The sequence below is a fragment of the Myotis daubentonii genome, chromosome 19 (genome assembly GCF_963259705.1).
Source record: "Myotis daubentonii chromosome 19, mMyoDau2.1, whole genome shotgun sequence".
Taxonomy (NCBI): domain Eukaryota; kingdom Metazoa; phylum Chordata; class Mammalia; order Chiroptera; family Vespertilionidae; genus Myotis; species Myotis daubentonii.
In genome coordinates, this window is record NC_081858.1 from 28,251,735 (window position 1) to 28,275,014 (window position 23,280).

The following is a 23,280-nucleotide window of genomic DNA, read 5'->3' on the forward strand; positions in this document are numbered from 1 at the left end:
AGCGGGGGCTCGACTGAGCTATGAGGGCGGAGCCCAGGTCAGTCCTGGGCTCCCTGCCCACAGCGGCCGGGATGCCCCGCGTACCCGGGGGCGTGGAACCGGGGCTCAGGCCGAGGCCCCGTCAGCTGGACGAGGGGCAGCTGCAGAATCTGACTTGGAGACTCGGGGGTCCCCAGGCCCCCCCGCCAGGACTCTGTTTACCCATCAGACAAGAGGCTCCCCGCCTGCCTAACCCCTGCCCCGCCACAGGCCCACCCCCGATGCAGAGGTGACGAGGAAGGGTAGTTACACTGATGTGCTGGGCCAGGGTGACCACCCGCTGGTGACCTTTGACCCCCGGCACGGTCTGGAGCAGCGGGCTGGAGGCGGGCTGGCTCTCGGACAGCGGCCGCAGGTGGGGGAGGTGCGTGGCCTCACCGCCCAGCTTCCCGGAGCCTGTGGGCAGAGCAGGGCGGGTCAGGGCGGGGGTGGGGCTGGGCCGTCCCCCAACCTCTGGGCGCCTCGGTCTTCCGGTCTGCGGGATGGGGTCACGCCTATGCTCGCAGGGCTGGTGCGGGGGGCCCACCTGGCTGCTTGTGCCGCAGGTCCCCCTCCAGGTGGCTCTTGTCCAGCTCCTCGAGGTGCTTGGGGAGCCCCTTGTCGTGGGCCAGGCTGGGGGAGCTCACGGGGCTGACGGGCTCCACCCCGTCGGGGCTGTAGCTGCCGCCATGGTAACCTGCAGCGGGCGAGCCTGGGTCAGGCCAGCTGGTGCTGGGAGCGGGCTGCCCCCGGCCTCCCCTGCCTGCCCCGCGGGCTGGTCCCCAGGCCAGAGCTGGGCATCTGGGCGGATGGAGAGGGGGTGGCCAGGGTCGGGGTGCACTGAGGAAGGAGGGAGAGGGGACAGCAGAGAGGGAGAGAGATGGAGGAGAGGAGAGACTGGGGCACCCCGGCAGGCAGGGTGAGAGAGTGGGGGGACAGAGAGAGAGAGAGAAACTCAGACAGAGAGAGATCGGGGGCATGAGCTGGGGGAGAGAAAGACGGGGGAGGGGGGTGTGTCTCTGGGAACGGGGGTGTGGATCGGCCGTGATGGGCTGGAGGGAGTGAGGTCTGGCGGGGGTGGGGGGGGCAGGGAGTGACAATTAGTCTGAGGGTCCCCCGCAGCCCCCAGTCCAGTAAAGAGGAGCCCGAGCCGGGGCCGGAGGTGGGAAGACTCCCCTGTCGCAGAGCAGGGGGACAGCGGGGGGGAGTGCGGGGGTGGGGGGGCGGACACCCGGGGCCAGGGCATCCCACGGCTCCCGGACAACCTGGCGGGAGGCAGGGGTCAGCTCCCCAGCTCCTCCTGGAAAGTGGAGCGTCCCCCCCCCTTCCCGGCGTCCTCGGCGGGCGTCCTCCACACCGAATCCTCCATCCACACACGGCAGCAGGCCGCGCCTGCGCCCCCGGGCCCACTCCCTGCTCCCCGGGCGAAGGAGGTGCAAAAGTGGGGCGATGGGAGGCGCGGCGGGAAGTCAAAACCACAGATCCATTCATTTAAGGAAAAGAAGCGAAAATCCAAAAAAAAAAAAAATCATGATAAAACGATGTGCAGAGGAGGGGGCGCCCCCCCCACACCGGAGGGGGGGCGGGCGGCAGGCAGCCGGCGGGACGGCAGCGCGTGCAATCGACGAAGACGACGTGGAAAAAAAACAAAACCAAAGACCAAAATCAATGAAAAATGGGGGGGCGGGGGCGGGGCGGAAAATAAAAGCAGAGATCTGGAAGTATCTTTAGGCCACGAAGACGGGGTGCGGGCGCGGCGGGCCCGGGGGCTTACCGTCGCGAGGGGAGTCGGCGGCCAGCGAACCTCCTTCTCGCGGCCCTTTATCGTGAGCAATTTGACGCATGATTATCGCGTCTATGAAGGTGGCCGCTGTCAGGGTGGTCTTACCCAGTGCTCGGAGCTCCAGTTCCTGGATGGAAAAGGGTTTACTTTGAGTCTTTTCCCGGTGCAGGTCCGCGGCCGGCGGGTCCGGGCTGGCGCGGTGGGCGGCGAGGCTCTTCGCTGGGGTGCGGGCGATGGCCGCGTGGCCGGGGCCGGCGGGGGCCAGGGCCCGGGGCTCGGCGCCCTTGCCCGGGGAGGAGGCGGGCTCCAGCCCGGCGCGGGCCTGGGGCTTGGCGAGGAAGGTGTGGCCCGCGTCCCCGCGGGGCCTCTCAGGCCGGCTGACCCTCGGGGCCTCTTTGGGCAGCAGGACGGGGTCCAGGAGGGTGGGGTAGACCCCGTCCAGGGTGCTGCCCAGCGGGCAGTGGGCGGCGGGTGGGAATGTGGCGGCTGGGCGGACGGGCGAGGAGGTGGAGGTGGACCTGGGGGAGGAGAGGGGGGTCAGGAGGCAGCGGGAGCCACGGCTGGGGCCTGCGTCACCCCCTCGCTCTGACACCTGGGGGCGGGGGGCCCCCGTTCCCCACTGCTCCCTGGATGAACCCACCCTCCTGATGCTGGCCTGCAGAGCGTGACCTCACCCACTCACTCATTCATTCATTTGTTCCTTCCGTCATCCTTTCACAATGGTGAACGGAGCCCCCACTATGCGGAGCCCCCACTATGCGTCAGGGACACAGCACTGCACGAAACAGACAAAAGCTCCCTGCGCTCTGGTTAAGAAGGGACTGTAGACGTGTGAACCTACAAACCGGACCCTATCGGAGGGTGGTGGCTGGAGGCTACACGTCGGCGCCGTGAGAGAGGACGCCGGGGAGTGCTGGGGCGAGGCCGAGGCTTCTGGGAAACGAGCCGTCACGTTTCATAACGAGTCGCGGGGAGGACGGGATGAGGGCGGCCAGTGTGTGGGGGGGAGGGGGGCGGCAGGAGCAGGGGGTTCCGGGAAGCCCCTCCCCCAGTCCTTGGGGTATTTGTCACCAGAGGGGACCTGGGCCCCTTGTGAGAGTGAGCGGGATCGGGGGCCTCGCCCCCCTCAGGGAACCGCTGGGTGCTGTCCAGGCAGGAGGGGCACCGTCTCCTGTTTGAGGGCCTTGCTTGGTTGTGGGGGGGCCTGGGGGTCTGTCCACAGACTCCCCTGAACCCAACACCTGTCCACCTCCTCATCCATCCACCCGGCACGTCCTCACCTGGGTACCCGCCTCATCATCTACCATCCGCCTGGCATCCTGCTCCCGTCGCCCACACTGACCTGCCTGCCGTCTCTCCCTCCCTCCATCCATCCAAGACCCATCCATTCCTCCATCCGTCTATCCACCCATCTGTCTATCCATCCATCCATCCCAGTCACCATCTCGTCACCTACTCACCCACCCACCCATCCTCTCAGCTCCTCACCCCTCTCCCCATCCACCCACCGTCTAGGCACCCTCCCACCACCCACCTGCCTCCCCACCCATCAGCACCCGTCTGTCTCCAACCCACAGGGCCACCCACGTCACTATCCCTCGGCCGCCCGCCCGCCCGCCCGCGGCCCCGCCCGGTGCCAACCTGGCCCACCTCAGGACCGTGGGCGTGCCGGGCTCCACGGAGGTGACCACGCCCTTCATGCTCGTGTTGTGCAGCACGCTGGGCCGCTGCTGGACGGCGTCCTGGGTCCGGGGCGAGATGGGCGAGTGCTGGTGGGGGTGGGAGGCGGGGCGGCTGCTGCTGCTGCCCCCACCCCCGCTGCCGCTGCCGCCGCTCTGCTCGGTACCTGGGGGGACAGGCGGCGGGTGAGAGGCCGGCCTCGGCGGCCGGCGGGCAGGGCCGGGGTGGGTCCCTGGGGCCTACCGGGCCTCCAGATGGGCGCGTGCTCCACCGTGGTGCTGGACGTGAGGATGGACTTCTCGCGCTCCCGCTCCCGGTCCCGGTCCCGCTCCCGCTCGGACGAGGACGTGGTGGGTTTTGTCAGGTGGGTGGGGCCTCCTGGAAACCAAAAGGCCAGCGGCTCAGCCCCGGGTGGAACAGAGCCGGCGAGGCGTCGGCCTGGGGGCGCCCAGCCAGCCGCTGGCCTCCCGACCCCGGACGGGGCAGGCCCAGGCGCTACCTGGGGAGAGCGGGGAGCTGCTGAGCCGGCTACTGAAGTGCTGGGCTGCGGTGGGGATGTAGGCCAGGCGGTCCATGGCGGTGGCGGCCGTGCCCGGCGTCGGGGGCACCAGCACGGGCAGGTGTGGCACTTGGGACAGGTCGATGATGCCTGTGGGGGAGGCGGCGGCGGCTGTAGCCACGGGGGAGGGGACACAGGCTGGCCCACCACAGGCCCCCGTCGGACACCACACCCTGGGGTTCCCTCCCAGGTGCACGCGCTGCCCCGCGGGGCCCTTCTGAACGCCAGGGGCTCCGGTGCCCTCCCTGCGGCTGCCAACCCGGCTGTGGCCGTGCCTGCCGTCGGCCCCGTGTACACGGCCACGCGGCTGCTCAGCCTCGATTCCCTGCCCATCCCCACCTTTAATCCTCACTGAGGACGTTTCCCTCTGGTTCACAGAGAGGGGGGGGAGGGAGAGAGACACACCGGTGAGTTGCCTCCTGCACGCACCCGACCAGGGCCCAGGCTGGGGAGCCTGCACCCGGGGTTCGTGCCTTTGACCGGAACCGAACCCGGGACCCCTCGGTCTGCAGGACGACGCTCTACCCACTGAGCCACACCGGCCAGGGCCCCCATCCCCACCTTGTGACCCATTTTCCCAACTGGACCCGAACTCGGACGTGGGCGTTCCAGAACATTCTGGAAATTTCTCCCCCAGAGGACGACTTCCATGGGCGCATGCAACGCCACCCCAGGCCCTTGCGAGTCAGGGAACCCGAAATCCCGACAGCCTGACCCCAGGACCACGCACCGCCCGGCCGAGCCTCCGGGGTCCACACGGCCATCGGACGCCAGCGCACGCCCACCGGCCGGGCGGCCCCCACCCACACCTCCGCGGGGACACACGGTGGGCACCTCCCGCTGGCCTGCACGGGGGAGGGGGGGCCCGGGCGCCACCCACCTCGCGGGCCGGCGGCGTAGTTGAGCGCCAGCGAGGACTCGCGGGGGGCCAGGCCGCGCAGCATGTCGGCGCGCTGGGCCATGGCGGTGGCCGCGTTGTGGTGCATCTGCTGGGAGGTGATGTAGTCGTTGATGATGGTCTGCCGGTTCTCCAGCGCTGCCGTCTCGGGGTAGCCGCGGATGAGGTAGGGCGGGTACAGGTGCGGGTAGGTGGGGTTCGGGGCCAGGTGCCGGGGCAGGTAATAGGCAGCGGCCGCTGGGAGAGGGACACGGGGTCAGAGGTCAGGCACCCCACCTGTCCTCGTGCCCCCCGCGCCCGCACCCTGACTGCGTCGCCCCAAACACCCCAGGAGAGAACTGAGGCCTCTAAGGAGAGAGACAGCTGTTCCCCAAAACACGTGGGGGCTCTTGGTGACGGTGTTCTCTGGGCTGAACTTCTCCCAGCTACAGGGCGTGGGAAATGCGGGTCCCCGAAATACCGAGGGGGGCACCCGAATATTCGGGGAACGCCCACTGGAGCTTCCTGAGATCGTTTGTGATTTTTTTTGTTAATCCTCACCCGGGAATATTTTTCCACTGATTTTTAGGGAGGGTGGAAGGGAGAGGGAGAGACAGAGAGAAACGTCGATGTGAGAGAAGCACATCGATGGGTTGCCTCCTGCACGCGCCCCAACCAGGGCCCGGGCTGGGAGGAGCCTGCAACGAAGTACGTGCCCTGGACCGCAATCGAACCCGGGACCCTTCAGTCCGCAGGCCGAGGTGCTATCCACTGAGCCACACCGGCCGGGGCTGTTTGCGATTTTAAAGGCGCTGACCAGGCCCTTGGGGAAAGCAAACCACTGGGAAACGTCACCCCAGCCTGTCCCTCAGGCGCTGCAGACCAATCCCAACCAGGCAATTCCCACGGCTGCACCGTCGGCCTCCCCAGCTCTAAGCCTGAGTTTCCCCAAACGGCAGCGCCTCGCGGATGCACGAGGAGCCACCCGAACGGGGCCCCCACCCCGGCTTCGGGGCCTGTGCGCCCGGACAGTCACCTGCGTCCAGGGGGATCCCGCGGGGGATGGCGGCGGGGTCGAAGGCCAGCGGGATGTGGCCGCGGTACAGGTCCACGCCGCTCACGCCCCGGAGGAGGTGCTCGTACGGCGAGAGCGGGTGGGGGTGGTGCTCGGGCGCCGCGCTGTGCGGGGACTTGGCGATCTCCCGGGGCGTGGACGTCAGCTTCCGGTCCTGGGCCGCCTTGCTGGACGAGTGGCTGCCTGTGGACCCAGAGCGGGGCAGGCATCAGGCCCCGGTGCCCCCGGCCCCCCAGCCCCCCCCATGGCCCCCAGGCTGGTGTTCATGGGGGGCGGGGGGAGGGGACGGGTGTCTCTGGGGCCCCAGGACCCCAGGACCTCACCCACTTATTTGCCTCTTAGTTTTTTGTTTTGTTTTGATCATTTACTCATTTGCTTCTAGTGTTTTGTTGTTTTTTTGGTTGTTTTTGAAAAATATATGTTTTGACTGATTTTAGAGAGAGGAAGGGAGAGGGAGAAACTTTAATAAGAAACATCCATGGTGAGAGAGAATCATGGATCGGCTGCCTCCTGCACGCCTCCTACTGGGGACCGAGCCCGTAACCCGGGCCTGTGCCCCGACCGGGAATCGAGCCCTGACCTCCTGGTTCATGGGTCGGTGCTCAACCACTGAGCCACGCTGGCCGGGCTGTTTTATTTTAGTTCTTAAAAAAAAAAATCAGCATGCGTTTGTTTCATTCACTCAGTCCACAGAACAGAAACACGCCAGGAGCCCCGGGCAGCCAGCGCTGTCCCGACAAACAGTCATCACGTGAGAGCTGCAGGCGCTCGGAGACGACTGAGACGGGGACGAATGGGGCAGAATGGGCGAGCAGCCACCCTGAGGAGGTGGCCTTTGGGCCGGACCTGAGGGAGGACAGGACGCCAGTTGGGTAAAGACCTGGAGGTGGGGCACGGCTCGTGCAAAGGCCCTGGGAGCAGAAAGGGGCCGTCTGGCTGAGCCGGGGCGGAACAGTGGGCGGGAGGCCGAGCCGCAGGCTCCCGAGGCCGGAGGCCGGACGGACAGGCCAGCTTCCCTCTGGGAGCGGTGAGAGGTCCCGGAGGGATGTGCTTCAGCAGGGGGTGGGGCTCAGTGCGAATCTGGCGTCTGAGGAGCAGGCGGTGGGGGAGGCGGGGTTCCTGAGCCGGATCTGGGGCAGAACCCACGGTGGCTTGGTGGGCACCCCCAGGGCCCGGCCTGAGCTGAGCGTGGGCAGCGAGGGTTTCCCGAGATGGGAGTCCCCCCACCGTCACCCCCACCCTCCCCCGCGCCCCACGCACCCTCCCCCACGCCCCACGCACCCTCCTGCAGGCGTGGCGTGGGCTCCCGCGTGGTCCCGGGTGAGCCGCGGGGGAGGGGGCCGGCGAAGGAGGCCGCGTGGTCCTCGTAGGCGAGGGGGCTCTGGCGGGGCTTGCCCAACTCGGGCACGATGACCGGGGCGCCCCGCGTGATGGAGCCCCCCGAGCCGCTGCCCGCGCCCGACCGGCCCTTGAGGCTCTCCTCGTAGCAGGCGCGCTCCAGCGCCCGCGCGTCGGCCATCACGTCCAGCGGGTGCACGGCCGGGAAGGTGCGGCCGGGGCTGCCGATGATGGAGCGCACGTCATGCTTCTTGGAGCCCGAGGAGGCCGTGCCCGCGTCGTACTTGAGCGGGGTGCCCTGGGGGGGAGGGCGGGAGAAGGGGGGTGAGCACCAGCCACAAGCTCAGCCTCGGCTGCTCAGCTACAACACGGGGAGCCACAGGCCACACTGGAGGGGCCCGGCCTGGCCTCGGGCCTCAGAGCCGCCTGGGGGAGGGTCAGCAGAAGGCACAGGGGCCAGCCCGTCCTGGAGCAAGTGGGGGACCGGCTCCTGGCCCCTGGGGTTGGCTGGAGCGAGGCCAACACCCCCAGGGGCGAATCCTCCCTCCCGTGAAGCGGGGCCTCCCCTCGGAGGCCGGGCAGCGAGTTCCGCTCCCACGCCCCCCACGCCCCCCACGCCCCGAGGCTTCCGGCCGGGAGGTCAGGGTGAGGCCCCAGCTCCCGCCAGCAAGGGCAGCTGCAGACACAGGCCCGGCCCCGCCGGCCGCGGGGAGGGGACCGCGTACTCGGCCGGTGCCTGCAGGCCCCGCAGCTCCCCGGCCGCTCGGACGTTTGCGTTACTTTCATAAGAGGGGGAAACGCCCTTGGGTTCGGGAACATTCTAGAATCGGACGGGCGTCCCTGTGGCCAGCCCACGGCTCCGCGGCCCCCAGCGCGGTACCTGCGTGATGGAGCCCTCCTTGAGCGGCCTCGGGGCCAGGGGCAGCTCGGGCGTGCGCCGCAGCTCCTCGCGGGGGATCTCGTGGACCGAGCGCCCGGCCTCCTTCACCGTGGCCACCAGGCCCTCGTGGGGCGGCTTCAGCTTCAGGGTGCCCAGGGCCTCCAGGGGGCGGGCCAGGTCCCGGGGCGGCGGCGGCGTGCCCTCCAGCTTCAGCAGCTTGGCCTCGCGGCGCAGGTAGTCCTCCTGGGCCTCCACGTAGGACCGCGGGATCCCTGCGGGACGGAGACGGCGCCACCTCACACCGCGACCCCGGCCCCCACCCTCTCCGGGGCCTCCTCACCAGCGGGTTCTGGGCTCGAGTCACATGACCTGAGCCCCCTGAGCCCCGACGTCCTCCCCTATAAGAGGGGCGCACTGGCCCCCCTCACGAGCCTTCAATGAAATAACACGCAGGGCGTCCCCCCAAAAACGTATCCACGCTTTCACGGCCGACCGATGGCTCGATGTCGAAGAGGAACTGTCCCTTCATGAACACGGCCTTTACCGCTATTCAAAGCGCGCGGACACGTGTTTGGGGGACACTCTCCAGTTACAGAGCGTCGACCGGGGTGCGCAGCAGCCGCTCGCCACAGACCAACCGACCGAGAGCCCAGGTACATGACCCCCAATCCTCCCGCCCACGGCACCTTCTCCTCCAAACCGTCCCGCAGGTCACATACAGCAGCGCTGGGGCCAGCGCCAAGCACACAGTAGGTGCTCAATGAATGGTGTCGGCAGAATGGGGGGGGGGGGCACATTTTGCTCTCTTTGCAAATGAGAAACGCCCCACCGGGCCTGTGCGTGTCCCCGTCACTGCAGGTGTCCGCACGCCTTCCCAAGCGCCTGCCCTGACCTGGTTCCCACGCATTCGGGTACCCCCCCCCCACCTTGCTGTCACCTCCCTGCAGCTGCCGTGTGGCGTGGGGGCGGGGGGCGGGGTACCTTGCGTGATGGAGCCGCGGATGTGGTGTTCTTTCAGGTGGTGGGGGCTGTGTCGCTCAGGGGGGATGGCGCGGCCCATGAGACCTGGGAGGGAGCGGGCGAGGGACTCGTGAGGCAGTCCCCGAGCAGCCTCGGGCGGTGACCGGGGTCGGGGTCTACAGCCCCCCTCCCGGGACGAGCCCCGCCAGCCACTCGGCCGTGCCCATGATGGTGGTGGTGGCTGAGAACCCAGCAGGCGGTGTCCCGTCTCTGGGCGCAGAGCGAGCCTCAGTTTTCCCATCTGTAGATAGGGCTGGCCCTCCCCCAGCTCCCTCCGGGCGGCGCCCAGAGACCAGCTCTCTCTCGGCGGCTGGAAGCGGGTCCCCGGCTCCCTGGCGATTCTGTGCGGACTGAGAACACGGGGCCGGACTCCCACCTTCGATGCTGCCCGAGGCGATGGCCCGGCCGACGCGGCCCTCCATCATGTCGTAGGTGCGCTTGGGGGCGGCCGTCTCGTGGGCAGGCCCCGAGCTGCTCCTGCCGTCCTCCTTGGACACGGACATGCCACCTGCAAACAGGCCAAGCTCGCGGTGAGGGCGGGGCCGCCGCGGGGCGATCGTGGGCACGGCCTGGGACCCGGAAGCCGGCCAAGGCGGGTGCACGCAGGCCCCTCCGGACTGAGTCCGTGCCCCGCGATCCAGCCCCGGGGCCGGGACAGGGCCCCCCCCACCGGCCCCTCAGCCCTTCCAGGGACTGACACAGATGGGAGCGCAGACACGCCTCCTGCGCCCCGAACCCCGACCTGCCGGGCTGCTCTGTGGGCGGCGTGCCCTCGACCACACACAGGCGGCAATGTGAGCCTGTGCACAAACACGCCTGCACAGTGACGGCTTGTGACATGAACACACACACACACACACACACACACACACACGAGCCCTGGTGTGAACTCACAGGGCACACACCACCATTCGTGTGTTGATGAATGTGGGGCTCTGTGCGTGCAGGTTTGGTGGCTCTGCCGGCCCCCCCCCCCCCCCCCGGATCCTTGAGCCACTGGCTAATTCGGAGACTGCAAACTGGAGACTGCAAACTGGGACCAGCCGACACACTGTGGCTGCTATTGATTTTGTTTTCAGAAATGCTGACGTTTAAACACCGGGAGGTTTCGGACACACAGGGAGAGACTAGAAGTCTGGCCGGGAGCTCACATTCGAACTGGGGGACAATCAGCTGCTGGGGGACCAGAGAGGCAGGTGCCCCGGGAGATGGCGCCCGCTCTCCGCGTCGCCACAGTCCCCCCCACTCCCTGCTGCCTCAGCCGCTGGCCCCAGAAAGTGCATGAGGGATTAACAGCCCATTTTACAGATGATCAGCTCAACCCTAGAGGCTCAGGACTGGTCTGGGGCCCGAGTGGAGGTGCCACCCAGTGCTCTCTGCCCACAACACCTCGACTGACCGCCTGACCGCCTGACCGCCAGGCCCTCCATCCCCCGAGGGCATTCAGCCGAGGCTGGCACCGTCCCCAAGGCCGTCTCCACCAGGTGGCAGCAGAGAGCGGCCTTTCCCTGAGCCCCATGGTGCTGCCTCCACCTCCCAGGACCAGGACCAGGACCAGGATGTGGGGGTGGGGGCCGCGGGCACAGGCGGAGGCGGATGGAGGGGAAAAGGCGCCCGCTCGCCTGAGAAGCACTTGAGGGCCCGGCAGCAGCCAGCCGCCAGGAGGGGTGCCCATTAGCGGCTTTTATCTCCCCACCCCTGGGTGCCCGCTGCCAGGAAACGCTCCTCCAGCGTCTCCTCCCTGATTAACTCCTCCCGTGCGAGTCCCTCGGTTGTGAACCCAGAATCAGGAAAGAGAGGGGCTGAGGGGCCTGGAGCTGGGACCCGGGGCACAAGGCGGGTGGAGGTCAGCAGCTTCTGCTCTCCAGGCCTCCGTTCCCCATGATGCTGACTGCCAGTTTGTTTCCTCCACGGTAAAGACCTGGGCAGAGGTAGGGGGCTTGCGCACCTGCTGGGACGGGGAGCTCACTACCTCTGAACGTACTACTTCCCGGTGGCACCCCAGCCCTGCCTCCCTCCTCCCCAACCCTGGGCCTCCTTTTCTCTCGAGGGGCCAGGAGGGGGGGCCCCAGGGCCCTTGGGCGTCTTGCACCCCACTTCCTCGCTGTAAGAGGGGAACCAGCTCTTCCCCCGCTCCAGCCACTCGGGCTGACGGAAGAGGCACCTGCTCCCACCACGGTGTCCCCTCTGGCTGCCCTCTGGCCCCAACCCTGCTTTTCTGGACCCCCGCCCCCCTCCCCGCCTTGACCCCCTCCAGAAACGCCAGGGTCTGCGGCTGGGAGGACGGGCCAGGCCGGGCGGGCAGGTTCCCCGGACGCGGGATTAACAAGGGGACCTCCTTGTCTGCACCTCCTGAGAGCGCCATCCGAGGGGCCTCCAGACGCGATGTCCCAGCCCCGTCCCGCCCCGCACGGCCCCACGGGTCCTCTCCCCTCCGCGTCCCTGGAGCAGAGCCCGTGGGGGGGAGGGAAGCCACGCCCCGCCCGCGGCCCCCGGGGGACAGGCTCACCCTCGTAGGACAGCACGTGGCCCTTCTTGCCCTCGTAGATGACGTGGCCCTTGGGCAGGCCGTCCTCCCGCCCGCGGTCCAGGCGGCTCGGGCTGTCCTCGCCGATGATCCGGGTGATGGTGCCCTTGTACAGGACGTCGGCCGGCGTGCCCTGGGGGGCGGAGGGGGAGAGCTCGTGTCCCCGCGGGCCCTCCAAGTCCACCCACGTGCCCACGTGTGGCCGGCAGAGCCCGCCTCGGGCGACCTCCGAGAAGACGGGGGTGGGGGTGGGACTGCGTCTGGAGCCTGGTTCCTGGCCTCCAACAGCGGCTTTTCCCAGCGAGCTGCTGTGTGGCCTCGGGCCGTCCCTTCGCCTCTCTGAGCCCCCGTCCGTGCATCACAGAACACAGACCGTCCCCACGTCCCCGCCCAGACCAGCCGCCCCCCATCACTGCGCGCCTCTTCTCCTGGCCGCGCGGCTCAGGGGCCGCGTGTCGACCTACGAACCAGGAGGTCACGGTTTCAAAACCTCCGGGTTCAGAGAAAAGCGGAGCGTGGACGACCCCTCTGGGGTGGGACCCGAGGCCACTGGGGTCAGAAAGCCCTCCCTGTGGCCAGCCTGTGGCTGAAGCTCCTCCGTGATCGTATGAGAGAGAGAGAGCGAGTGCCTGCGTGTATGTCTCTCTAAATGAGTGTCTATGCGTGCATGTGTGTGACCCCTGACCCCGGAGAGGCCCAGAAGGGCCCTCTGCAAACCCCGGATGGGGCAGACATGGCTGGCGGATCCCAGCACCCCTTGCGTACCCGCACGGGGCTGGCCGTGCGACTCCAGCCCTCGGGCTGTGAGCACAAGGTCACGGTTAGCCCAGCAGGAAGCCTCTGTTCCCTGGACTGAAGTCACAGACGCGGCTGGAAAGCACAGTGCCTGCCGCCGACCTCCAGGACGTGGCCTGGCCTTGGGGGGGGGGGGGGGCGGTCGGTCGAGCGAACTCCTCACTGCCCCTCTCAGCCTTTGCACATGCTGTTCCCTGGGCCCGGAATGCTGTTCCCCGAATTTCCTGCAGGGCTCAGACCCCAAAGGTCTCCCCTCTGCTGACTCGGTCGCCCCAGGCACTCTCCCCCACAGCCCGGGTGGACGGACGGATGGACGGACGCCCAGTGTCTGCCCGTCTCGCACCGTGGCCGGCGTCCCTCTGCCGCCAGGCCAGCTCCCCGGGGCGGTGTGCTCTGGGCTCTGTATTTGCTCGGCACCACGGACACAGGGGGGTTGCCCGGGGGAGGAGCTGCTATCCCAGGATGTCACCCCGCCCCCGAGGCAGGTGCCACCAGCGACGGACGCAGAGGGGACAGAGAGCCAGTCAGGGTCCCGCCCACCCTGCGGCCCGCCGTCCGGCCCGGCCCCCGCTGTGCCCGCACTCACGTGGGTGATGGAGCCGCGGTAGGTGATGGGGCTCTCGGCGGGCACCCGGGCGCTGGGCACGCCCTTGCTGATGCTCCCTCCGGAAACCGAGCCCAGGGTCGTCCCTGGAAGACGGGGACACGCGGGCTGCAGGGTGTCTGAGACCCAGCCCAGGCCCTGGAGGCCCCCGACTCCCCAGCTGGGCCTGGGTGCAGCGCCCACGCCCGCCTCCACCCTCCGAGGACGGAGGGGCAGCTGCTGGGACACAGGGCAGACCCGGGCCTCACCTCTCAGCACGGACGTCTCCTGGGCCGTGGGCACCCCCAGGCTCTCCGGGGGCCCCGCCTGGCCCCGTGGGGACAGCTGCTCCTGCTTCACGCTGCTGAAGGGCGCTGGGGACGGGCGAGAGCAGTGAGCCAGGTGCCCCTGGGACAGGGCCCCTCCCCGCCGACCTCGGGCTGGGCCCAGCGCCACGGGGGTCCGCAGAGCCAGCCCCCGAGTTCCGGCCGGAGTCCACAGGCCACGCTGCCCCGCCCCTCGCGACAGCTGCATAACCCAGGTGCCCCCCACAGGGACAGCTGGACCACGCGTGGACCCTCCGATGGCGAGGCCCCGATCCTTACCCAGCTTCTTGGGGTCCAGGGCAGGGGCCAGCCCCATGGCGAGGGGGCCCACGGGGACCTTGGCGTGCTCCGAGTACGGGATGTGCAGCTGCACCGACAGTCCCTGAGGGGACAGAGGTCATGGGGTCACCGGCCCCCGCGGTCCCTCCACCAAAGGCCCCGGTCCAGCCAGAGTGCCCGGACCCCCCTTTTACAAGGGCCCAAGGGGGGACCTCGGGATCACAGAGGCCCAAGAGGCCTGGGGCTCGAGTCCCGGCCCCGAAGCCCCAGCGCGCAAGCCACGGCCTCGCCCGAGACTTGGTCCCCTCGCCCGTGAAGTGGCCCTCGCGACCTGGCGCGGCTTAAAGGGAACGGCTCGCGGCCTGGGGGCCACGCGCTGCCTCGACCCCCGCACCCCGCGCCGCACAGGGGGCCGCTGTGTGTCTAGCGCCTGCGACCTTCCCTTTCACAGAGGGGAAACCGAGGCACGAGAGGCTGAGGAACTTGCCGCAGGACACGGTCTGGTTGCACAGCGCGTGCCTGCCCTCCCCGGGAGTGACCGCCGAAGGTCCTGGCAGGCTCCAGCCGGTCGGACCCAGCAGAGCCGTGAACAGAGACGACCCGGCCCCCACCCAGACATCCCGGGTCCCCAGGGCCCATTCCACCGAGCCCCCCGAGGAAGGCCTGTTCTCCGGGCACCAGGCCTCGCCCGGGGGGTGGCACCCACCTGCCTGTCCAGGACGCTGGGGTGCTTGGAGGAGGAGATGAGGGGCGGAGGGTTGGAGATGGTGGGCGGGCGTGGCAGGACGGGCCGGGTGCTGTCGTGCAGGCCCAGGGACAGCGGGTGACCTGCAGGGCACAGGTCTGTCCGTCACAGGAACCCCCACGTGGCCGGGCCCCCGCGGACAGACTCCCCCTCGCCTCTGCCCTGTCCACCAGGGAGGCGACCATCCACACGCGCCCCGTGCGCTGCTGTCTCTGCCCTCAGGAGCTGGCTATGTCCTTGGTTCAGACACCCCCCCGCCGAAGGGAAAACTGGGGTCCACCCAGCACCTCAACTCCTGCCCAGACCCCATACCTGGTCTCCCTCCTGGAGTCCGTTCCCCTCACGGGAACCAGGGGGTCTTTGTAACAAGTCCGCTGGCTCACACCCTCCCCCTGCTGAGACCCTGCTATGGCTCCCACTGCCCCCAGGACAGTCTTCACCTCCGGCACGGCTCCTGCGGTCCGCGGCCTGCGGCTGGCGGCCTCCCCGGGCTCACCAGGCACCCAGCCCCCCCCACAGCAGCCTGACTCTGTTTCTCAAGCTGAGCCTGCTCTGGCCTGCCTCTGGGCCTTTGCACATGCTGTTCCCTCTGCAGGCCATGCCCTCCCTTGCTGTTCTCCGCAGTCATCTGGCCCACTCGGCCTTCAGGATCCGTTCTGTTGAGCACGGACCTTCCGCATCAGCTGCTGGTGGGGGCCAGCAGGACTGGGGGCCCCCAAAGGACCTCCAACCCAGGCTGACTGTCTCTGGAAACCAAAGCAGCCCCTTCCCTCTCTCCGCAGCCTCCCACCCAGGACTTCCCCTCCCACCGGCCATGCTCCAGCTCAAGCACCATCCATGGCTCCCTATCCCCAGTTAGTTCCACCCCAATCCTGCAGATGGCTCAGACCGCCAGATCCCCATCCAACCCAGATCCTCCTGCACCGAGCGCGAGCCCGTGCCAGCAGCTGGCGCCCAACGACGCAGGGGCCGACCCGGCGTGGTGGCCCAGCAGCCCGAGCGTGGCGAGCTACTCACCGGGCGGGGCGTAGGCGAAGGCCGAGGGATCCGGGGCGTGCGGGGAGGCCTTGATCACCTCGCGAGGGGGCACGGGGAAGGGCAGGCCCGGCGCCCAGCACGGGGGCTCCGCGGGCAGCTTCTGGCCCTCGGCCGCGAAGGCCGGATAGAACACGGGCTTCTCTGCGGGGCGACAAGGGCGACGGTCAGCGGTGCTCGGCCAGCCCTCGGGGACCCAGGGCCACAGCCGCCCCCAACCCCCTGCCAAGCGTGACCCCCCGAGCCCACAGTGCACACCTGGGCAGGGGCGGGGTCCCGGCCAGACGTTAAGGGGGGCACCTACGATGGACACTCCCCCAGTCTGTGGGCCGGGGCCGCTCTGAGCCCTGGGACACTCCGCTCAGCACAGGGGTGTGTCCGGGTCCTTGGGGGCCCCAGGGACCCCAGGGAACGTCTGAGTCCCAGGCCAGCAGGAGGCCCGGGACACGCCTCCAGGGCTGGGGCGGCCGGTGGCGGCCCGGGGACCTGCGCCTGACGCTTACACCCGCTTGTACGGGAGCTGGGTCACGTCCACCCACGTGTTTATCACCGAGCTGTTGCGACACGGACAGTCTGGCCCGCAGAGCCTAAAATATTTACTCTCCGGCCCTTTCCGGAAAACGCCAGCTGACCTCTACGAACGCGGAAGGTGGTCAGGTGTGCGTGTGTGTGTGCGCGCACGCGCGCACATGCATGTGCAGTGGCGTGACCAAGGCGTGGCCGGGGAGGGGCCGGGCGTCCGGGCACCGCACCACAGCCCTGCCTGCCAGTCGCCGCGGTTTCACCAGTGTGAGCGTGTGAGGAAGGGACTGTCGCCAGGTTGTGCGGGGAGTGGGGAGGGGGGGAGGGGGGAGGGGGGATGCACAATTGCAACCGTAGGCTTATCTGAGGTCACCAGCAAATATTTGGCCGAGCCAAGATTTGACCCTTTGACCTCCCAGCTCCTGCAGCAGAGGGTGGCATGTAAGCGAGAATGTGGTCTCCAGCTGCCGCAGTCCCCACCCCTCCCTACTGCCTCCCTCCGCCGTTTCCCTCACCCGCTCGGCCCGCTTTGCTGCTACAGACCTGGGGAGTTTGCAAAGCTGCTCTTGGCACACACACGCCCCCTCCCCTGCCCATCGGCCCTCACGTTCCTCCCCCCCAGCCCCCCGCCCCCCGCCCCGGGCCCCTCGGCCGCCAGGCCCACTGACCCTCCTTCTCGGGCGGGACGGGGCTCCTGCTCTTGCCCCGCGGGCTGCTGCTGGGCTGCTGGGGGGCGCTGCTCTCGGGCTGCAGGTGCTGTGGCGGCGGCTGGGCGGGGGGAGCCGGCTTCGGGGGCGCTGGGTCCTCCCGGGCGGGCTCGTGGGCTTTGGTGACCTGCTGAGGGAAGCAGTGAGAGGTGGGCATCTTCCCAGGCCGCCCCCGGGGCACCGAGACCAGGGAAAGCCTCCCGGGTGCCCGCATGTGGCCAGCCGGGCACGCAGGCCAGAGAGGCCGCGGCCTGCCCAGGGCACAGAGCTGGAGGGTCAGGGGGGCAGGTCTCCATGCAAAGCCGGCTGCCTGGCGCCAACCTCCCTGCCCAGCCCGACACCAGGTCTCTCTGGGGGTCAGGGCGATGGGGACCGGCACACAAGGCTGTGCCAGCCTCGGGGCAGGCAGTGCAATCAGCAGGCCCCGTGCCCTCACCGGAAGGCCCTGGCCGGCCTGGAGTCCTCGGCCCAGAGCCCCGACTGCAACTGAGGAGCCGGGCCACCCCGGGGAGGGGTCACCCCAGCAGAGGCCGGGCCACCCCGGGGTGAGGGCTCCGCTGAGCCTGGGGAATCCACCAGGGGGCCAGCGCTTCCCAAGGGACCTCATGTTCACAACTGGAGGGTCCCCACCCTTCTCTCCAAGGGTCTGTGACAGCTGGGGGGGGGGGGACTGGAGGGAGGGCCATGTGGCTCCCAGGGCCTCGGAGGGACTGGGCGGGAGGACAGAGGAGGAGCCCTCAGCCGGCTCCCTGGGTCCCAGAGCCCCGCCCGGGAGCTGCTCCCGCCTCATCTCCACGGGGATTGCTCCAGGAAGCGGGCGCGGCCAGAGGAGCGAGAGGCGCGGAGGCCGCAGGTGCGCAGCCCAGGCTGCACTTGGCCGATGGTTTCCCTGCCCAGGAAGTGAGCCGGGCCGGGCAGGCTGCGGTCTGGCGGGCGGGCAGGAGGGGGGCCGGCACTCACGATGGGGGGGATGGCGGCCGCGCGCTGCTTCAGCTGCTTCAGGTCCAGCGGCTTCTGGGGCGAGGCGTGCGCCCTGGTGTCGCCCGTCGGGGTGAGGAGGCTGGGGCGCGGCGACAGCAGCCTGAGGGGGGACAAGGGTCATGCCGGCCCCCAGCCCTGGGCCAGGGGAGGGGAGGGCGCACCAGGTCCCAGTGGGGGCGTGGGGGCTCCACCCTCCCTCCTCTGGTGTACACAGGACCTGAGGGAGCCCCGAGCCCCTCCACCCCCAGCCCAGAGGCCCAGGTCGGGGTCCGACATGCCCCCAGGCACCCCCAGGCCAGGGAGGTCCCGGCGAAGCCGACCCCGAGCCCACACCACGCAGGGCCCTTCAGAGCCACGGAGTCGAGCGGACGGAGGTCCGAGAGCTGGAGAGATGGGCAGACTGTGCCCCCACACAGGAGGGGCGCAGGGCCTTGCACGGAGCCGAGGGCACCCTGCCTCCCGGGGACAGGAGTGGGAGCCCCCCGTTTCACCAGGGCGTCCCCCTAAGGAGATCTCCCTCGCACACCAGGGGTGGAGAAGCTAGAGGCGCGAGGGCCAAGGACTCCCATGCACACTGTCCGCCCAGCGCCCTAAGTGCGGCCACGGTGCTCAGCGAGGTCACGCTCGTCTGACACGGACACGCAGAGCCGGCACCGCACCTGCCGGGCGCACGGAGGGCTGACACGGGTACACCACAGGTCTCGGCGCAGGGCTGTGGTGCCTGGGCCCTCGGGGGGGCTCCAAGCTGCTCACGGGCGCCTCCTTCAGGGAATCCCAGGACGCGAGCGCGGGGACAAGGTCCCTATCGCGGTCCCGTCTGGCTCCCTCGCCTGCCCAGTGGGGCTGCGGGTTCCGGCCCAGCTCCACTCGCCAGGCGACCTGCACCGCTGGCCCGGCCCCGGACTCGGGTGCACGGAGGAGACCCCGACTCCGGGTCTGCCTGCAGGGCGCCCGAGTGGCTGGTGACCAAACAGCAGGCGAGGGCACCGGCCGGGGCTGGGAGTCAGCCAGATGGCAGCACCAAGGCCGCTCCCCCAAAGTGGGGGGGGGGGGGCGCTATCGGCAAAGCCCCTACTGCGCGCTGTGGCCACACTATGTCACACGCGGAATGTAGGCCACGGCCGCTGACTTGGAGGTCAGACCTGGGACAACCAGGTCACGCCGTGCCCGGCGAGCAGAGCCAGGCGCCCAGCGGAGGGCAGGGGGAGCCGGCGGAGGGCAGGGGGAGCCGGCGGACACGTGACACGCGGCCCAGGTTCCCTCTGCGGCAGGGGGACCAGGGGCGGGGGACCCCGGCGGTGACAGCCGGTCCTGAGGGCGCCGCCTCCACCCGCATCTGCCACACGCTTGGCTGAGCACAGACATGACACGCTGCCCACGGCGCAGGCGGGGCGGCCGCGGGGAAGGTCACACTGACTTTGCCAAGCTCTGCGCCTGCACGGTCCCCACCGCCGGGCTCACCTGCCTCCGTCCTCACCTCCCCTGACCCCTCCCATCCTGCTCGCACCCCCGGGGACCCCCCACCGGCTTCTCCTGCAGCTGCCGTCCTGGCTGGCGCCCCTGGACTCAGGCCCAGGCCTGGCTCCTCTGCGTCTCTCAGGCTGGCACCCCAACCTGGTCCAAGCACTGCCCCGCCCCCCCACCTCCACTGCCACTGGCCCCACCCCAGCCGCCCTTCCCTCACATTTACTTACTAGCCCCCATTTAAATCAGCTTGCATTTGGCCCTGGCTGGTGTGGCTCAGTGGACAGAGCGTCGGCCTGCAGACCAAAGGGTCCCGGGTTCGATTCTGGTCAAGAGCACGTACCTCGGTTGCAGGCTCCACCCCGGCCCGGGCCCTGGTCGGGGCATGTGCAGGAGGCAACACATGGATGTGTTTCTCTCACGTCAATGTTTCTCTCTGCCTTTCCCTCTCTCTCCCACTCTCTCTAAAAATCAGCGGGAAAACACCCTCAGGCGAGGATTAAAAAGGTAACAAATAAAACAACTCGCATCTGTCCACCCAAAGCTACAGGTGAACACACTGCAGCCGCCTTGGAAAACAGCCTGGGGTCCCTCAAGAAGCAAGCCCCCAGTTACCCTCTGAGCCGGCGGTTCCACTGCGGGCGTGCGCCCCGGAGAATGGAGACCCTCCCCACCACCCCACCCCCGTCCGCAGACACGGGCTCGTGAACGGACACAGCGGCAGCACCCACCCCGGCCCCCGAGAGGTGCCAACGACCCACCTCAGACCCACAGGCTCAGACCCACAGGCTCCAACAGACGCATGGAGCAACGGAACGAGGTCCGTCCGGAGTGGAATATTACTCGGCCATGACAAAGGACCGACGCCCCGAGTCACGCCACAACACGGGTGAACTCGGAAAACGGGCCGCAGTGCGAGAGGAGCCTGACACCAAGGCCCCGTCCCGCCTGCCCCGTCTGTGAGAAGCGCCCACACCAGGCAAAGCCACAGGGCAGAAAGACCAGCTGGCGCCAGGGGCTGGGGGGGCTGGGGGTGCCTCAGGGTGTGAGGTTGCTGCTTTGGGGGGGGGAGCTGGGGGACGAGGGTTAATGGACATGTTCTGGGATGAAATGGTGGTGACGGGTGCGTGAACTGTACTCTGAGGGCTGAAATGGATGGTGTGGGAGTCACCTCCCGGGAAAGCTGGTACCAAAGCAGCACAAAGAAGACACTGAGTGTAGCCAACTAGGCGATCAAGAACTACAAGCAAGGTAAGTCCTGTTTCTAAGAACAATAACGTAACATCATCATGTGCTTTACAATGTTTTAGCTAAAACATAAAATTCTGTATCTGGCCCGGCTGGCCTGGCTCGGGGGTTGAGCACTGACCTATGAACCAGGAGGTCAGGGTTCGATTCCCGGTCAGGGCACGTGCCCAGGTTGCGGGCTCGATCCCCAGTGGGGGGTGTGCAGGAGGCAGCCGATCCGTGATTCTCTCTCATCACTGATGTTTCTCTCTCTCACTCTCTCTCTCTCCCTTCCTCTCTGACATCAATAAAAAAGTATCTTTTAAAAATTCTGTATGTGAAAATGAAACGCTGTAGGGATACCAAGTAAGTTTTTACAAAGCACGTAAGCCCCGCATCCGTGTCCCACGGATTCCCAATGAACTAGGCCCGTGTCCTGCCTCGGTTTCCCCGGCTCCACACCCAGGCAGGGGGCAGGTGGGAGGGGAGCAGGAACCACCCCTCACACACTCTCAGGAGGCCTCACCCGGAGTCGGGGGGGGGGGGGGGGGGCTCCGTGAGGACAGAGGCAGGGCCCAGTGCTCCTCGGTTTGCGAGGCTCCGGATGCCAGGCTGACCTCTCGCGGCGGAGAGCCGCACCCGAAAACCAGGAGCCGGCTCTGGTCCATGCCCCCGGGGTCCCGAGCCGCAGAGGGGGCGGGAAGAGGCTGGGCACCCCTGTGGGGCCACCTCCCCCGTCCCACCCACCGCCTCCAGGCGCCCTCCTCGCGGGAACGGCCCGCCCTCCGCGCTCTCCCGTGTCCTTGGACGAAGGCGCCTTTCATTTTCCTCTCTGGAGGTCCGGGCTGGCGAGGGGCTCTGGGAGCCTGGCACCGGGCTGGTGGTTTACGGCTCGTCACTCCTTTATCCCCACAACGACCCCTACGTGGGGACCCGCACGCCCACCTCACAGATGGGAAGGCTGAGTCCGCAGCGAAGGCCGCCCCCAGGGGAGTGTGTGGGCAGCACCTCTGGGAGAGGGGCAGGCAGCGCGGGCTCTGCAGTCACCGCCACCAGCTCCCGGGCAGGGACGAGGGCGAGGGCGGGGCAGGACGAGGGGGCAGGGCAGGGCCGGGCCCAGCAGCCTCCTGCGTCTGTCTGTCCCCGGGACACCCAGTTCCCAGCCCTGGGCTGTCAGGCGGGGAGGAGGGCGGTGGGCAGGCGGCCAGGACCCGGGGTCGTCCGGGGGGACCCACCCGGCCCTTCCGGGCGGCCCCGATGCCAGGCCGGCTCTGACGCAGCTCTCGGCCGGGCGGGTGGCGGGCGGCCAGCGGGAAGAGGTCAGCGGGCTGGCCAGGGTCCAGCCTCCTGGGCCCCAGGGCGGGGGACTGGCCGGGGTCACTCGGGGCGGGACGGGCCAGGTGTCCTGACTCCCCGCCCGGGGCCCCTCTCCCAGGGGATCGAATGCTGGCCGCTCAGGCAGGAAGGTGGACGGCAGCCAGGCCCGCGGGGGCGGGAAGGACACGTCCCGGGTGTGGCTGGGGAGGGGGAGGGGCGGGAAGGTGCCGGCGGGGTTTCAGGCCTGGCCCGGGGTCCGGGGGCTGTGGGTGGTCGGGCCAACCCTTCCCGCTCTCCAGCCGGGGCCTGGCCACCTGGACCCCAAACAGACGCCCGGAGGCCGCTTATCAGCTGCTCTCAGGCTGCTGAGAGCAGGGCCACGTTCCCACCGCCAGCATGACGGGAGGGGCCGCCACCCGAACCTTTCACTTATTTGTTTTTAAGACCTCAGATCCATCTTCCAGGGATAGAGGATGTTTTTATCTGTATTTCTTAAAATATATTTTTATTGATTTCAGAGAGAAAGGGAGTGGGAGGGAGAGAGAGAAACATCCATGATGAGAGAGAATCATGGGCCGGCTGCCTCCTGCACGCCCCCCACTGGGGATCAGACCGCAACCCGGGCCTGTGCCCTGACCGGGGATCGAACCCCGGCCTCCTGGTTCATAGGCCGACGCTCAATCACTGAGCCCCGCCGGCCGGGCCCGCCCTGACCCCTTCCCAGGCCCTGGCCGGACGTCCTCCCCGCAGGCTGAGCCGCCGCGAGCACTGTTTTCCGAGCAGCATCGACTGGGCGAGGGTCCCTGGGGGTCTGTGCCCTCGGAATCCGCGGCCAGGCCTCTGTGGGGGGGAAGCTCCCCGCCCCGCCTCCCGCCCAGCTGTTTGCCCACAGACGGGAGAGGCTGGTGACGCCGAGGACAGGGCCCGGGGAGCAGAGGCCGGCGCGGCTCACGTACTTTGGGAGACCCAGAGCACACAGACCGAGCCTGACTTTCCGGGACATTCTAGAACTTGCCATTATGCCATGCCCCAAGGTGAATCACAGGGCACAGGCAGCGGCTCCGCGTGAAAGCATCGGATTTGAAAGTCACATTTTCCTCCTCCCGCTGCCCAGGGCTTTTCCGACAGACTCGGAGAGAAAGCAGAAGACCACACGGTTTCCAGTCAAAACAAGAACCGGCCCGCCGGCCTCCTTAGCAAACAACCCCTCGCGCTGTCCAGGGGGAGCCCAGCGGTCTCGCCCTGCTGCCCGCGGCCACCCGCCATCGGGCCCAGCGCGGGCGGGCCAGCCTCTGTCGCAGTCCCCAGGCGTCTGTGCGGGACGTGGTTAATATCCAGCATTCCCGGGGTGGGGGGCATAGCATCCCGCACCAGGAGCCAAGCAGGGGTAAGAGAGGGGGGAACATGGCCCCCAGACTCAGCTCAGCTGCCACTTCCGGGGGGAGGTCCCCCCACTGCCTTCTCCCCACGTGGAACACCTGTATCTGGACTCCATTCAGTGCCTGCCTCCCTGACCAGACCACGTGCTCCTTGAGGGCGGCC

The 23,280-nt window shown here is 68.6% G+C and overlaps 1 protein-coding gene across 16 annotated transcripts in view; it reads right to left on the reverse strand.

The window, feature by feature from the left end:
- The window catches only part of NCOR2 (nuclear receptor corepressor 2), a 134,441-nt gene that overhangs the window by 8,075 nt on the left and 103,086 nt on the right, over positions 1-23,280 (reverse strand). For 9 of the 16 annotated variants that reach the window (XM_059676235.1, XM_059676239.1, XM_059676237.1 and 6 more), the window contains 20 exons: positions 17,710-17,830; positions 16,711-16,879; positions 15,503-15,664; positions 14,447-14,568; positions 13,741-13,843; positions 13,405-13,509; positions 13,139-13,242; positions 11,740-11,890; positions 9,607-9,738; positions 9,192-9,275; positions 8,211-8,482; positions 7,274-7,628; positions 5,954-6,175; positions 4,921-5,175; positions 3,981-4,130; positions 3,725-3,859; positions 3,443-3,647; positions 1,793-2,319; positions 566-715; positions 290-435 (listed from right to left, as the gene is read on the reverse strand). In XM_059676235.1, coding sequence (XP_059532218.1) covers positions 290-435; positions 566-715; positions 1,793-2,319; positions 3,443-3,647; positions 3,725-3,859; positions 3,981-4,130; positions 4,921-5,175; positions 5,954-6,175; positions 7,274-7,628; positions 8,211-8,482; positions 9,192-9,275; positions 9,607-9,738; positions 11,740-11,890; positions 13,139-13,242; positions 13,405-13,509; positions 13,741-13,843; positions 14,447-14,568; positions 15,503-15,664; positions 16,711-16,879; positions 17,710-17,830 — 3,670 coding nt within the window. The remainder of the gene's footprint in view (positions 1-289; positions 436-565; positions 716-1,792; positions 2,320-3,442; positions 3,648-3,724; positions 3,860-3,980; positions 4,131-4,920; positions 5,176-5,953; positions 6,176-7,273; positions 7,629-8,210; positions 8,483-9,191; positions 9,276-9,606; positions 9,739-11,739; positions 11,891-13,138; positions 13,243-13,404; positions 13,510-13,740; positions 13,844-14,446; positions 14,569-15,502; positions 15,665-16,710; positions 16,880-17,709; positions 17,831-23,280) is intronic. The other 7 variants (XM_059676246.1, XM_059676242.1, XM_059676247.1 and 4 more) reach the window with 6 other exon arrangements.